General features: G+C 38.5%; 1 protein-coding gene across 3 annotated transcripts in view; it reads left to right on the top strand.

Annotated features, from left to right (window-relative positions):
* Nucleotides 1–16,322, top strand: part of crybg1a (crystallin beta-gamma domain containing 1a) — a 41,033-nt gene that overhangs the window by 960 nt on the left and 23,751 nt on the right. For 2 of the 3 annotated variants that reach the window (XM_037072510.1, XM_037072512.1), the window contains exon 2: nt 13,013–13,154. In XM_037072510.1, coding sequence (XP_036928405.1) covers nt 13,013–13,154 — 142 coding nt within the window. Of the gene's footprint in view, nt 1–13,012; nt 13,155–16,046; nt 16,083–16,322 lie in introns of those variants that run through there. The other variant, XM_037072511.1, reaches the window with a different exon arrangement.

Genomic DNA, 16,322 nt, shown 5'->3' with positions numbered 1-16,322 from the left:
ATTCTTCTAAGGTGGCCTGAGGCAAGGCATTTGACCTCCATCCCCTTAATCCTTTCTCACTGGCTGACAGGCCAAGAGTCTGGCAGCTCCTTGATGGGAATGTGGGGAACTGGGCAGCAAATAGCCATTCTGAGTCACTCTTCCCTGCATAGATTAAAGATTGAAAAAGAAGCTGGTAAACCTCAAGTGCTCATTAAAAATGGTCAAAGACGTTTCCAGTTCTTTATTTATCCTTGATATTTCCATTTCTCTCTTCATTTTTCTTCAAATATGTTTCAAAGATATTGTTCTGCATCCAAGCCAAGTGGTTGATGTGTTGTGATCTATTGTCTCTGAGGCAGGTGTTATTGTCAGCCCTTGTCAGGTTAATTAAGGTATGATTGACAGATGCTGTTGTGATATCAGTATGGCAGATTTGCATCACGCTGACATGAAAAACCTGTGGTGCAAGTATGACACATGTTCCTGTTCAGTCCAATTAAATGTCACTCCATCAAGTTGATGATGTGTCTAAGCTGGTAAATATGACTTGGACAGAAGTCAGAGCAGCGATGATACCTGTACCCATGGTGCACTGTCACACAGGTGAGAGAGATGAATGTCACTGTCAGTTGTTTAATAACAAGGGAACAGAACAAAAGGGTGCACAATAAGACAATGATTTGGTTTTCCCACTCAGCTAGGTGTAATAATTTAAAATGGCTGCAGATTTTAAACAGTTTCTGATTCTCGATTGACTATTGATAGAATATGAAATATGGTGGACGTTTTTTCCCTCAGGAAAATTCTTTATGTTTGATGCAAAATCAGTGTATGCCATGTAAGGAGTAAAAATACAAAATAAACACCAATTTACTCGAAAGAATAGGAACTAACACAAAATGATGACTTGTTGATATTCAGCAACTGGTAACCTGGACAATTCACACATTTCCCCCATATTCTGCATCTGTGGTACAGTAGGGAAAACAACTGCATCAGCTCTGCCTTGACAAAATAATGGAGGTGAATTATGTCACAGCACTTTTGGATTCCAGGCCTGTGACCTACTGGAATGTGACCATTGTAGTACTTGGGAAAAAAATCATGTACACAGAGAACAGAGTAAGCGCAGCCTGGTCAAAGTCACTGATAATACACAGGAATTGTAAAAAGTTCAGAGGATTTATTTTAGTGCTGGGCGTTATATCGGCTCACAGCGAATACTGGTGTAGGCTATATTTTCGTTATGATATGAATTTTTAATATGCCCTGGCCCCATACCGGTGTATTTGATTACACAGTGGGCCACGCGACACTGTTTCAGACCGGACCCTTTTCAGTGTTGCGCTTCTAAACAGGCATGGTGCGACTGCGAGGCGTCGCACCATGCTGGGCAGTATGCCTGGTCATACCGCCCAGTACTAATTTGTTTGGGGGCTGTTTTTGCTTGAGAGCGAAGGTGCTTGGGCCTGTCTTCAACATACAAAAGTCTGTAGGCTCTACAAAAAAGTTCAGTATGGTAGCTTTGACCAAGGTATTTGATAATTGTTTACAGGGAAGCAAAATGATTTAATCTAGCAAACTAGATCAACCTGTCACACCCTTTTTCAGAAGCTGATTCGTGCTGTTACAAGGGTGCAGGGTGTGGTGTTAAAAAGCCAAAATAAACAAGCGAACATTTGATTGACTTAAAGGCATATAAATAAAAATCACTGCTTTAGCTAAGTTGCACCATCCAGTCACAGTGCCTATCAATCCACATTAAACTTCGGTGCCACAGTGTTCCCATCCTTTAACTTATATTACATACAATTATCCAAATGACTGTGAGGCAAAAAAGTAGGAAGGTTGCAAACCCTGCCGTAATTCAGTACTAGGTTCAGCTGTGTGATGATGAGGGTCTTATGATGTGATATTAAGAGCTAAAACTCACTTTACTTTATGAGCAAAACTTCTTATCGCAGTAAGATTTCAAATAGAATTGACAAAGGATCAAATATTGGACTGTTGAGTGGGTTTGCTCAGGGGCCAAACTTGTGTTGTCAGATCTGAAGGCTCAGACTGTCTGTGTGCTCAACATGGTCTGAGACACTGTTGGCTGTCAGAACTGAGCAGTTACAGGAGGTTATTAGTGAGAATTGTAGTGTGAGACACAAAGAATGGAAGAGGATGAACAGTTCTTCCAGTTTTCACTGAGAACTTTCAAACTATTTCAAGCTGGTTATTAGAAAGGGAGATATGCATAGCATGAAAAATGTGTTCAGTCATGTTGTCCATGTCAGGAGATCTTCCTTTGGTTGTGATCCACTTCTTTAATCTACTGTTTCTCTGGTCTGTCCTGTCATGGGTTTCTCTTTGCAGGAATGCACTTAGTTAGGGAAAGCTTTTGACTAAAAGCACTTTCAAGCAGATCAGATGATAAGAAATGATTTACTGCTGATTGAGTCATTGATGTTGCAGTTTATAGCAACTACTTGAACAACACTGCCAAACCTGTTGCATCCTTAAACAGATATTGCCTCACTTTAAAAGGTTACAGGGCTTTTAAATTTGGGACTGGGACTTTTTGTGACATTTTTAACAAACCAACATTTCATTACATATCGAGTATTCAATATTGATCAGTTGTGTGCTGTCTAGATTATTCTGACCGAGACAGATTTTGCAAGATGACTTGGAGGAGATAGTTGTGCAGGTGGGGTAAAGAGGACTTCCTGGTATGCTGTAGGGAGGGTTAGGAGAGAATAATGAATTCAATCACGTGTAAAGTATGTCGCTTCAGGGAGCTTGCTGTGAAATATATTGTGTTTTCTGTTTGAACCGTTGAGAGGTTGTTATTTTTCCTGAAGCTAAAAACAGCTTTGTAGGTTGAGAAGTAGCCTTTCTCTTTACAGAAACTGAAAGTGCTAATTACGTTACGTCTTTAATTAGATCCTTTGTCTTGCATTGCACCTGTGGCTTTGATGTGCATATTTTGTTGTTCTTTAGTCTAATTATGATATGTATTACACTGTCTGTCTGTAATATACAACCACAGTTCCCTAAAAGTTGGGATGCTGTGTAAAACAAAACAGAACATAATAATCAGCTAATATGATACCTGTTTGGAAAATTCCACAGGTACACAGGTTCATTGATAACAATTGATAATATCACCATTGGGAATGAAAACGGCATCCTTGAAAGGCTCAGTCGCTCACAAGCAAAGATGGGTTGAGGTTTACTACTTTGTGAACCACATGATTATATGAAGGACATTGCGACATTACTCGTTTTTTTGTAATCGGGGTCGTATAACCACTCTCATGACTACTTACTGACTGGTTGAATGTGTGGAGGTTGTTAATTTCTGGCTTAATGAACCACATGTTTCAGAGGAATGTCTCTTTCCCACGTCCCACATTTTCTGAAGTGATTGGCAGTGGCAGTAAAATGTGTTTATGGCCGACAGATCTGTCAACAGCTCAAAGCGAAATGGAGCTAAAGGCAGTTAAACATGATTGTGTTATAGCCCCGTGTACAATGGAACTGGTTAGCCTTGCTTTCAGTTATGCTCAGTGGCTACTTGTGGTATTGCAGTGAAAAATTCCCCTGTGGCCCAAAGAACATTTTCCTCATAAACTATTATTAAAGAGAGGTCTGTAAAACTGTGGACGGGACACCACCAACTGCATACATAATTCTTCACGACTCTTTCTGTTATGGAACTTAAACTAATGGAGGTTTCATATTTGCAAAACTTTCCTTGAGTTGAGAAAAGAGATTTTAAAATCTGTGACATCATCAAAGTGTAAAGTCTGTGTGCCAGCAGGACCTATTCTGCTACATATTCAATGGGCCAGCATAGAGGTGTAACTATACACAAGCACATTTAATACTATGAGTCCCCTGGTTTCCACTAGGGATGTACCGATCCACATTTAAAAAAGGAAATCAGAAAAAGCTAACTTGGTTGACACTCAGTTGTATAGTTCAAGTAGCGCAGTCTCAGATAAGTATCTCCTGGATGGTAAACTATACCGTGGTTGCAAGTGTTCAATCAGGCTGCGAAATCCTGCGTTTTCCACCACTGATAACAATCGGTCATCGAGTATGATGAAGTTGAGCAACTTCTTGGTATACCCTTTAGCTTTCACGTTGTCTGCTTGGAGTTTACCTTGCTTTTGGAATGACTCCAGAAGTGATGAATCAAATGTTTAATTGCATTAGTGGTGTTGTACGTTGCGAGGGATCTTACGCCTCACAGCAGACATGTTGGCTAGCCACATTGCTGCTCAATGCTAGCCTGCTAGCTGGCTGCAAACTGTGGAATGGATTTCCTGAACAGGGGTGTGTCTCCCAAACAGCGTGCACACTTTCTCTCCCTGGCTAGCAGTGATGTGAGTAACACTAGTACTACTACAAGTAGTATCACACATTTCAACATACATATGCCTTTGTTGCCTTTCTAGAGGAGATGTTCCCACACTGAGCTTTTATTAGCATGCTTTACTTTTTACCTCAGACAGCTCTAGTGGGACATTGCGAAGCCTATTTATGCAAATTCACCAATAGACCAACATCAGAATCAGAATACTTTATTAATCCCAGGGGAGAAATTGTTTTCGTTCTGATGCCCAGTGCAAAGTAGAAATAGAAATACAGCATGAATGGAAACAAGAGATACAGATTAAGGATATAAATAAAAAGTAGACAATAAAATAAAAATAAAAAAGGTCCATGTGTTGAGGCTGGTCAGGCCACAGGCAATAATACTGTAATATTCAAAACAAAATGTCCTTTTCATTCAAAACAACAACAAAAATACGATCTAAAATAGAATGTCATTTCCATTTCGACATAATTTAAAATACGTAGTTGAATATTTCCTCTTTTTGTTTGCCTTCAAACATTGTGTCCATCACTTCAGTCATACATTATTTCATTATTTCTGCATCTGAGAATAGCTTCTTGTGCTTACCTAAAATCAACACCACTCTAAGTGAGCACTCTGTTGCTTTTTGTTGTTGTGCCATAGAGGTGACAAGAATCCTGCTTGCAACTTGATATGACAATTTCAGTACATTTATTTTTGTTGTTTTTACCTCTGAATTTTGAGGAAATGTCTCTTCAAAATTCCTATGCTTCATCTCATAATGCCATTTCAAATTGGAAATCTTCATCACAGCTATAGTCTCCTGGCATATTAAGCACATTGGTCCTTTTTCAGTCCATTCCTCTTGGATTGCCGATTTTCATCGTCCACTTTTTTATTGCGGACCACTGATCTATAGCAATTGATCATCAGAGGGAAGAGTTGTAAAGTTTAATGGCCACAGTCAGGAATCACTTCCTGTGGCACTCAGTGATACATCTGGGAGCAATTAGTCTCTCACTGAAGGTGCTCCTCTGTATGACCAGAGCGTTGTGGAGAGGTTGAGAGCCATACTGCAGTATCGCCCACAACTTCAACAGCATGCATGCATAATTGGTCAAAAACAGTATGTACTTGTCCACTCAGAAACACAGCACCACTTGTACTGTGGAAACTGAGGCAGCTTATTAGTTAAGTATCAGTATCCTGTGAGGACAAATTATAATTGATAATTTGTTTCTAAACTTTGAATCATCAGTCCAACAGTATTATAGTGCAATCCTAGACCAGTGACTGCTTTTAGAACCCAACACCTACAATGTAAAAAGTGAAGTGAAGTTATATTTTATGACTGCAGTTTGCTATTTTATATGCAAGTGTGTGCATCTGTTTATTTTGGATTGTATGGTTGTCGCTTTCTTTTTTTGTCAGTTATTATACATCCTGAATTCATCTTGACAGGTGATGGCTGTGTTTTGCACACTGAATGGCAGTCAGGAAGGCTAAGTGTTAACTCCACTGTAAACACCTAACCCCAGCTCATTGTTCGCCCTTGCCCTTTTGTGCTGCAATAGGCTCTCAAACACAGCTTACTTAATTAAAGTTATGTTGAAAGAGCAAACATGCAGGTATAACAGTCAGTATGACCTAGCTTTGCTCCTGAAACTCATATGTATTGGTGCATTACTTTATGGGTGGGTTTTAAACACACAAGTTATATCTATAACATACTCTACACACAAGCAAACTTTCATGTAGAGTTTTAAAGTTCTCACACAAGCACACCTCGAGGACTATAATAGGAGTATTCGCTCCAGTTGGCATTAGGCAAACACTGTGAGCTGACTCAGACATGCAGTCTTATCTGCTCTATTGCTTTGAACTATACAGCATGTGCCTCAAAGTATCCATTTTCATTTTTGCATGACAAAAAATGAATGAATCTGGTATATTTTAGGGCTGGTGAGAAAGATCCTGTTTACGTAGACATATTGCATTGAATCCTCCCTCAACACTTCTATGTATTGTTGTGGCCCAGATCTGGTGAACAGACGTGGACTGCCCACGTGCCACCATTCCATGCCATATATATTGGTAGGATGAGCATAGTTAGCTAGTCAATTCAATCACAAACAGCTGGTTGAAATGGTAGGTTTGGAAGGAAAAAGGAGAAAATCACTTCTTCAATTTGAGTAACAGCCATACCTGTGTGAAAGAAGCCATGAAATTAAAATCTACTCATAAACGGACAACCTCAGTGCTTTCCTCTGTCAACTTTCAGTCTTGGCCACTCGATCTCCCTCACTCACTCAACCATGCGATCACTATGCAGGACCTGTTGGGAAGGGTCAGGGAAGGGAACATGGGAAAAAGAGAGTGAAAGAGAGAAAACAGGAGACTGAAAGAGAGAAAATGGGAGAAAACACTACAACACTACTTTTCCTGAATAAAAATGTCAGTATTAATAGTGACATCTGCTTCTTCTTGTTGTATACATCACAACTGTCTGTGTAGATGATTGCCACAATAATACACAGTCTTGTATACATTTTATTACTTCCACTGCACATTGCCATCCATACATCTGGAGCATGCATACTGGAAGTACACTTCAATTTGGCTTAAGTTTTTTAAAATGTCTGCGCTCTGCAGTTAAGGAAAACACTCGAAAATATTCACAAACATGTTGGCTTTGTTTCCATTGCATGCTATCATAGCAGTTATTGGTCCAAGTGGAAGTGTAGTAGCTGCAGCCTACTGGTTGTTGCAGACCCGCCCAGCATCTGGCAAACACTCGACCCTGCAGCAGCTGTTCCAGGCACTCCCTATTGCACAGTCGCTCTTACAAACAATGGTTGTTTTTGATTCATAGTGTGAAGCCATGTTAGAGCCTATTTATATCTTGTCAGCAGTGCTTCAGGTTAGTCTAAGGATTTGCATTATAAATGTATCACTCCTTGCATAGCATAACATCAGTTTCAGCCATAAAGAAAACTTCTGTAGTGTCTGAGTATGAAAAGAGGAAATTAGACCCATTGTAAGCTTGACTCTCAAAATTTTTGCTGCGTTGCACTTAGTTTTAGTGGTATGTTCCAAGTTTCCTGTTGGGCAGCTTGACCTAGGAGCAGGCCCTTACACCAGGTAGCAGTCCAGCCGTGCACAATTTGTGTCATCAAGCAGTGCCCTTCTTCAGTATGGTCTGGGTTTTTAGTTTTCTTATATTAGTTTAGTGACTCATTATACCCCTCGTGACACAACAGAGGGTGAGTCAGTAGTTGAATCCTTTCCATCCCTTGTTTGAGTTTACAGTAGCCCTGCACAAGTCTGCAGGTTTGCTGGGCTCACTGGAATGTGTTTGTTTTATTTGCCTGGTTTTTCCTCTGCAATGAAAGATGAGTTTGTGTTGATAACTTTTTTCTTGGCACCATAATGTTTGATCAAGTCAGGTGTTATTTTGTGGGTGAGCTGAATATCTGAAGCAGTTCAAGTTCATAGAGGTTTGGTGGAAGTTTGTGTGGGCAAATGCCTGGGTAAGGATTCCTGTTTTAAATTAATGTAGCTTATGAACAGTGTGTGTCTCATAGATTTGTGTTTTACCCTTTTCAGAGACAAAAACAAGGAACAAGTGACTTCAAATTGAATTGTATCACTACATTGGAAAGATTCAGCATTTATTTGGAAGCGTCTATACCATATTACCGATCCATTGGCATCTGTTCTCTGGTCACACATGATTTCCCTTGATCATTCTTGTCTTCACTATTGCCATTAGGCTCTGAGCCCTTTTGTTTTATCAAAAAGAAAAAAAAACAACAATAAAAATAATACATTTTATTCATGTTGATTCCTGTGCCAAAATAAACACTTTCATTTGCCATAATCTTTTTTGTTTTCATCTTTTGTCCTATAAAATTTAAATGCCTATAAACAATTTATTGGTCAGGTTTTGATTTTTGCATGGCATTCTAAAGGTAGGTGCACAAACTGTATGAGCCTTGCATGTTCTACAGATTGTGCCACCTTTTTTTGTGTCTAACAGCAAAAACCCAAAGATTCTGAAAAGTTTTCATTTCATGCTCCCAAAAATCATGCAGTAATAATTACATGTTTTTTCCCCTTCAGCCTTCACCAATTTTGTTGATTTTGTGCGCAGTCTAGAATGTAGAATTGCAACATGTCAACAGTGACACAGTATTTATTCAGAGTCCACCAGTGACTGTGTTTACTAGCTGTCTTAAAAAAGGATTAGATAAGATGACAGCAAAGGTAGGCTTAAAGGAGAATTTCGACCGATTTAATCATGCAGCTTCATTGCTCAAACTACCCTTGACTTGCCGGTACCGAAGACGCAAACACATTTGGTCCAACCATTACAGGGCTCCGTGAATGGAGAGTTAGCATTGACAGATAACAGCATGGGGTCAGAACTTTACACTGTGTTTTAAGCTTCTTAACATGCTCCACATCTCACCCCAAAAGTTATGCAACATCAGCAGACACCTTACAACACAGCACTGTAGTGTGTGTGACTCAAAATGAATGAATGTAATGGTTGGACCAAATGTGTTTGTGTCTTCGGTACCGGCAAGTCAAGGGTAGCTTGAGCAATGAAGCTGCATGTTTAAATCAACCGAAGTTCTCCTTTAAGAGCTGTCAGGAGACTCCACTTTTCTATATCTAACCTTTTTTTGAATATCATTTTCATAAAAGTTTAAATCATCTTTAAAGGTAAACCTTTACCGGATACCAGATGAACATATGTTCAAGATGTACAAGGGCATAACAGCAAACATTCCTTGTTAAATTGTGCACTTGTTAAATTGTGCACTTACGACAGTAGAGCTTTTGTCTGTGGTGCAACAAGGAAAAGGTTCAGACAAGTTGAAGCTAGTTTGTGCCTGCACCCTGACAGGGTGCTGGAGAAACACATTTTCCCCAACTGATTTTGTAACTTCAACCTTAATAGGGTCAGGGGTTATTCTCAGCTTGGTTCTTTTAGGTAAGGGTGCAAAGGTGGCAATTATCCTCTCAGACTGAGCAGTAACTGTTTTTTATGACCCCTGGCCCTGGATACATATATTTTTTTAAGATGGATTTATGTTTGGGGGTTATTCCATGACATGCGCCTCGGTTGCTGTGGTTGGTTAGAGCTGCTTATGTTTCCTATACCTGTAGAGATAATTCACTGTCAAGCTAGTTTTAGATAGCTACTAATACTACTTCTTTTCAACAACACTACACATGTTTTGAATTTGGCTCAACAACCTGATATTGTAGGGCATATACCTCTAGTGTTGCTCTGGTGCTACGACAGCCCAGTGTGAAATCCGATGCCAGAATATAAATCAATGAGAGAAGCAATATCTCAAGAAATTGCAGCGTGACTGCTTTATCTTTACAAGCTGAAGCTAAACTGCAGTGTTGGCTTTCAAACCTGAATCTGAAAGATGTAGAATGTTTTAAGATTTGTTGAAAGCAACTGAAGGAGCATGAAGAGTTGGAAATTAGGGGTGATGAAAAAAATCGAGTATTTATTATAATATTGATAATTATGAGTCGATTATTAAATTTCCAAAGATCTTTTTTTTTTTTAAAATTTTAAAAGTGTTTTTATTGTAATACAAACCTCCTCTTACTGGCTTCCACTACATGGTCCACAGTCTGGAGCCAAGATATGTTATTCCATCCCGGAGCTTTTTCACGCTTAAATCGATTCCAAATTTCCAAATCTTTACAAGGAGATAAAGCTTTCCATGCAAGAGTCCCTCAACTCTGCTTACAGGGTAGCAATAACCTGCAATGCCTGGACATCCAGAGCTACAGGCTCATATGTGACCATTACAGCTCATTATGTCAGCAGTTAATGGAAGCGAATGTCCTACGTGCTTCAGACGAAAGCTATGGATGATAGCCACACAGGCGCAAATATGTGTGAGTTTCTCAAAGCCATGGCAGACGAGTGGGGAATAAAGAAACACGACCTGGTTCTCGTCACCGACAATGTGACAAGGCTGCTGAGCTTGGCAGCTTTCTTTTAACAGTGAAAGACTACATCTAAAACAAAATAAAGAGTAATGATAATAATTTATTTGTATATAATAATTTGATATACAGTTACACTATACAATATTGAAGGTGCTGTGAGGTGTTAGAGAAGTAAAATAATTCAGCAGCTGACTGATGTTAAATGGAAGATCAATAAATGTTAATAATAGAAAATCGATTTGTAATCGAATCGAGACTTCAATAATCGGAATTGAATCAGGAAATTGGGCTGATTAACCACCCCTATTGGAAATGTGGGAAATAGTCTAACTGAGTGGGATTTTAAAGTTGAATAAAAGTCATAATACATGGCAGATCTAGAACATGTTCTTGTTTGAATGGAGTTGGCTTAAAGTATAAATAAGTACAAGAATGTTGTGAAGAGTATGAATAGTTATGATTTAAGATGGGAGATGATTATTTGCCTCACTAACTGGTAGCGAAACCGCCTTAGCTGGCTTAACCATGTATGAAGAAGCATCTTTAGGAGTACGAACAGTTGGAAAAGCGAGAAAACTGGCTTATTCACCGGTTCGCAAAGTCAGGTCTGCAGACCCCAAGGGATCCTCGAGATGGTTCTGGTGGTACCCCAGCAAAAAGGGGAATAATGGTTTTTAACAAGGATCTTGTTGATCGTAAGAATCTATCAATGTATAACTCAAATATAGGTTATCGATGTCATACACTTACTGATAGAAAAAAATTTGAAAGCAAAATCCTTATCAGATGGGGACCTTGGGACAAAATCTTATCCAAATGGAGTTCAGGGATTAATTTTGTCAGTTAAGAGGCCCCTGATGTGAAGTTTGAGAACCACTGGTCTGATTAACATGAATAAAATTCAAACGTTTAATAAAACTCAAATGATGTTGGTCTGAGGCGTATTGCGCTTGTATGTTCAGGGCATGTCCAAATCCATTTTGCTAATTAGTTGGTGGGTAATCTGACCCTTTGCCCTGCCATTTCACAATCATCTGTCCCATCCACAACTCTGTTTGACTGCATAGGAAAAGATACACTGATATTTATAAATATTATTTATATATAAATATATATAACTAATGGTAGTTGGCAATTTAAATAAACATTAATAGATAAAAGCTTACTCATAGCCAACAGTGTGATAGACTCTGTAGGTCTATGTTTCTGGTCATGTAAAAAAAAAGGAGGAGTTAACTAGCTCCAACAAATTGTGCAATCAGATCATCAGCCTGTTTTATCATGTGCAAACATGAAACTACTGAGGTTCATACCTGGTGAGGTGTAGTTGATTCATCCCACTGCTCAGCCTGTACAAAGTATAGAAATATGTTTGATTTTCTCTGTACAAACCCTCTGGATCCTCTGTTTTTATTCTGACTTTTCAGATTTGTCAGTACAGCAATCCATGTACTATACAGTGATCATTTAACATAACTTCACAAAGTAAATGACCATACATTTGCATAATGCGCTCAGTCAGCACAGCAGTCAGTCAACAGTTACGGAGGCTGACTTCAAAGTCTTGGCACATATTAGAACAGGTAAATACTGCAAAACTGTAATGTCAAGTGAATTATCTTTTCGGCAGCTTGACTGTAGAGTCAGTCTAGCTCTGCCCCCTTATGGAGAAACAACGTATTGTTTCATGTGTTTGTGACTGTGGGAAAGGTGCTGCTAAAGGAACTACTGCAAAATGAATGCCACAGCAGCCAACAATACGCTGTCATAATTCTATGTGCTGTTATTGGAAAAAAAAAAATTACCGAAATTGAAACAGCCTTGGATTAATGTCCTCTCTTTTGGATATGTTGCATTTTGGGAGAATAAATCATATCACACCTGGAGTCTGCCATTTTGTGGCCTTCGTGCTTTTAAACTCATGATTATGTTGTCTAATAGTGCTATCATACAGACACAGCTTGACGTCTAAATTTAGCAAATGTGTAGTTTTGATGTCGGTTAGTGTATTAGGCTGCTCAGAAGACTGTAGTTCCAGACTGGGTGTGATTTGTTTATAGCATACTAGCTACAGCTGCAGAAAAGCCCTTCCTCTTGAAATAGACTCACCTCTTCATGCCTCACATGTGTTCTAGAATCCCCGCAAGCACTCTAATTGCTCAGTGTGTGTGGTTTACTGCTGGGGAGTGAATGTTGTCTATCAAGTGTCATATTGTCTGTCTCCTCTGTGTGTGTGTTTGTTTCCAACTCAACACAAATGGAAAACATCACTGCAGCTAAGGACAATTAGACAACAAACATGTTCCACAGCAGATTGGAGTAAGTTTGGGTCTAAGGTTGGAACATTATGTGAACACTGACTGAGCACCGCCCATGATCCTATACGTAACTTTTTGAAGTAGACAAACAAAACAGCTTATGTTTAAGGTTCTGTGATCATGCTCTTATGGTAATATGAATTATAAATATTATATCTGCTTTCATTATTGTTTTATCTTTTATTAGTCATTGAAAAATCAGTACGCATTGACAGAGATATCTATTAAAAAATAGAATGATATAATGCTATAAAATCATAAGTACTCTGTATTGTGAGAAAAAACAAAAACAACAATGACATAACATCCTCTCTCTCTCTCTGCCTCTCTCTCGCTCTCTCTTTCTTCCTGTTTCCTCCTCTCTCTCCACCAGGAGCTTTGACCAGATGAGTGTTTCCACTGAGTGCAGTTTCCAGACAGAATCGGACTGGGACCCTCAATCTGAGTCCACCTCCATGATCAGCTTTGACATGAGTCAGCCATACAGCCCTACTTCGCCCACGAAATTCTTCAAGGTTTGTTTCCTGAACTCATTTTCACATGTATAATCAGTGTAAACTAAAAGGATTGTAGCAAATAGTAGAAACATGTTACAGTTTAGTGTGTGTGGGTGTGTGCGTGTATTTCTGCATGGCAGTTTTCAATAGCACAGTATTTGCGTATTATAATAGTTTTTATAGCACTTGTAAAGTATTACCCTTTTTCTACAATTTACATCATGTTTCAATAATTCTGTTTTAATTGTCATCCCATATAGTAAAATGGTCACTTTAAAGCAGTAATATTCTTAATTCTTAAGGTGTATGTCCATCATCAAACTATTGTAAAAGAAATAAAGAAAAACTGGACATACATTTGAAATGGGAGCAACAGTAACAGAAGCAAAATGCATGAAATAAATAATCTTGTCATTGACTGTATTTGACTTATTATACATAGAGTTTCTGTTCTCCTTTCAACTTTTGTCTACATTTTCCTACTTACCTTGTTGTCCTTGTTCTTAGCTGTTATGTCTATTCTTGTTAACCCCCAATTGGGGGACCTCAGAGTTTTTTACCCTAACCCTAACCCTTAAGACATGCAGAACAACCACAGAGCCACTACTGTACTAATTATGAAAGAATATAGTCATATTTTATATCAAATTAAACAGCAGAAGCTGGGCTACAGTGTGAAAAAAAAACAAAAAAACATGTTTATATGACCCAAACACTACTCAAATAAACAACTAAACATCAAACTTCGTGAATCGCCCTAACCCTAACCCTAGAAAATTGGCTTGGGGCTTAAAGGGTTAACTACATTTAGAACAATGGGAAAAAATAGTGAAATTCCTTGTATGTATATGCACAGACTTGGCCACTAAAGCTGATTTTACAATGCGACACATAGTTGCACGTATGTGACACTATAGTAATAGTAGAGTCAGAGGAGCAACTGCATTATCAGTACTTACATTTCATACTTAGTTACATAATACTGTAATGGAATATTTTTGTATTACATATATTTATACTTTTACTATGTGTATAATCAGAGTGCTTCATTTAGCAATGCTGTTACTGTCAAAATCTCATTTTAAAGCAACATTATGTTATTTTTTATCATATATAAAGATTAACATTTTGTCTCAGCCAATGATGCCTCAGCCTGGCAGATATAAGTTCATTGTTTCATTTATTTCAATGCGTGTTCCTTGTCGGTGAGGTAATGGTCCATTCACTGTCAACTGTCAGGGTCGTTTCAATTGTATTGCTTTTCAGTGTACAGCTTAAGTCACACAAAACAAGTCTTATTTCTGTTAACTTGCTGATTTGTTGCAGTGCGCTGGAGCTGCAGGGCTGGATGTACTCAGTTTATTTGTGTAAATAAATGTTTGAGCACAACTTGAGAAGAGAGAGATTGGGAGATTAGAATAATTCATTCATTCAAAACAAGCAAATACTAATGAAAGATAAGGAAATACTAATGATGCACCACGACTTTCACAACTGCTTTCTGCTTCACCCGTACTCCACTGAGGAGGGATTTTCTGCTCATTCCTGCCTGCATGTCCTTGTTCCCTTGCACCTTGGCTACATGGCTAAACATGTCGGTAACTCTGCGATCCTGCTATCTCACTGAAGTTACATAGTGCAGAAATAAGTGACGGGGTGTGGGGGTAGCTATGACAGTGACACCATTTTGGCGCCTATTAAGCCCCAAGCCAACAAAGTTTGATGTTTAGTTGTTTATTTGAGTAGTATTTGGGCTGTGTTTGGGTCATATAAACATGTTTTTACACATTGTAGCCCAGCTTCTGCTGTTTAATTTGACATAAAATATGACTATATTCTTTCATAATTAGTGCAGTATTGGCTCTGTGGTTGCTCTGCATGTCTTAAGGGTTAGGGTTAGGGTTAAAAATAACTAATAATAATATCATTAATATACACACAAATAATTTAATTAGCAATACACTTTACCTTCACTACATATCGGTCATGAATAGAAGAAGGTGTGTCAGCATACAGAAGAGAGGTGTGTTTTGTGTACCTGCATACTTAATAAGAACACTGTGTGATAATCTCACTTATGTCTGTTGTGGACTTGGACCTTTTCAATCCATACCTTGTGCATGTTCCATATTTGCCAAGGGGGCTGAATTACAGTTAGGGTTAGGATGATATGGACGTAATTATCTTGCATTTTCAGTTTAGTGTCCAAACAGCTGCACAGCTCCATGACATCACCAGTTCAGACTGTCTCTGGCTGTAGGAGACAGTAAATGCAGACTGACAGACTAGCCCGTCAAAGGGCATATTTGGGGCTGAAAAAGTGTACTTTCCCTTTAAGACTGAATGAATATAATCCTACGGGGACGTATTTGTTCCTCTGCTATTTTCCATAGACTCAAAACCTGTCAAACCTGCTGCTAGTGACATGTGTGTCTTTAGGACTATGCTCCCGTCTTTATTAATAATTGTTAATAATATAATATATAGTATATTTAGAATATGTAACATCAGGAAAATCTTTGAATTTCTTCAGTATTATCGCTTGAAAATAGATTAGATTATCAGCCTTTTGTGCCTACACTTTTGCATGCAGTGTGAACAACCCTGCGCCCTGCAGTATTTAACTTTAATTAAGATCAGCATCATTGTACCTTTATTACTAGCTGCTGCTAAGATAAAATGAATGAAGCAGAGCTTTGGCTAACAGATAAGGAAGTCTGCCACAACACACACAGATATAGTACTATATCTCCACCCACAATATTTGTCATCACTGTGAGTAAATACAAGGGCAATGCTTATTGGTGAGCTGTTTGTAGAAGCTTTGCTTACAGGAAGAACAGGTAGCCATTCAAGACATGGACATAGGATATTTCATTTATACTCCTTTTCAGTGTACTTTGCCATAACATGGTGGATTTATAAATGAATCAAAACAGCCTGGAGGTAGAGTATCACCGCTTCAACTACATATTAAAGCAAAGTCAATATTTGATCTGAGTGAGGCTTTTAAGTTTTCAGACCTCTGTGTTTCATTTTGTTTAGACTTGAACTGGAAAACCTGGCCACAGTCTGTCTCTACCTGCTGTTTGCTCAGTGAATTATATGAATGTTAGACAACACTGGAAACAGGTTTTTGTCATAGAAAACTTCCTGTTCAGAATATATGTTTGAAATATTCATATT

The sequence above is a fragment of the Acanthopagrus latus genome, chromosome 16 (assembly GCF_904848185.1).
Source record: "Acanthopagrus latus isolate v.2019 chromosome 16, fAcaLat1.1, whole genome shotgun sequence".
In the NCBI taxonomy this organism is placed as follows: domain Eukaryota; kingdom Metazoa; phylum Chordata; class Actinopteri; order Spariformes; family Sparidae; genus Acanthopagrus; species Acanthopagrus latus.
Note: the sequence above shows the minus strand (reverse complement) of the source record. Positions and strands in the feature narration are given on the sequence as shown.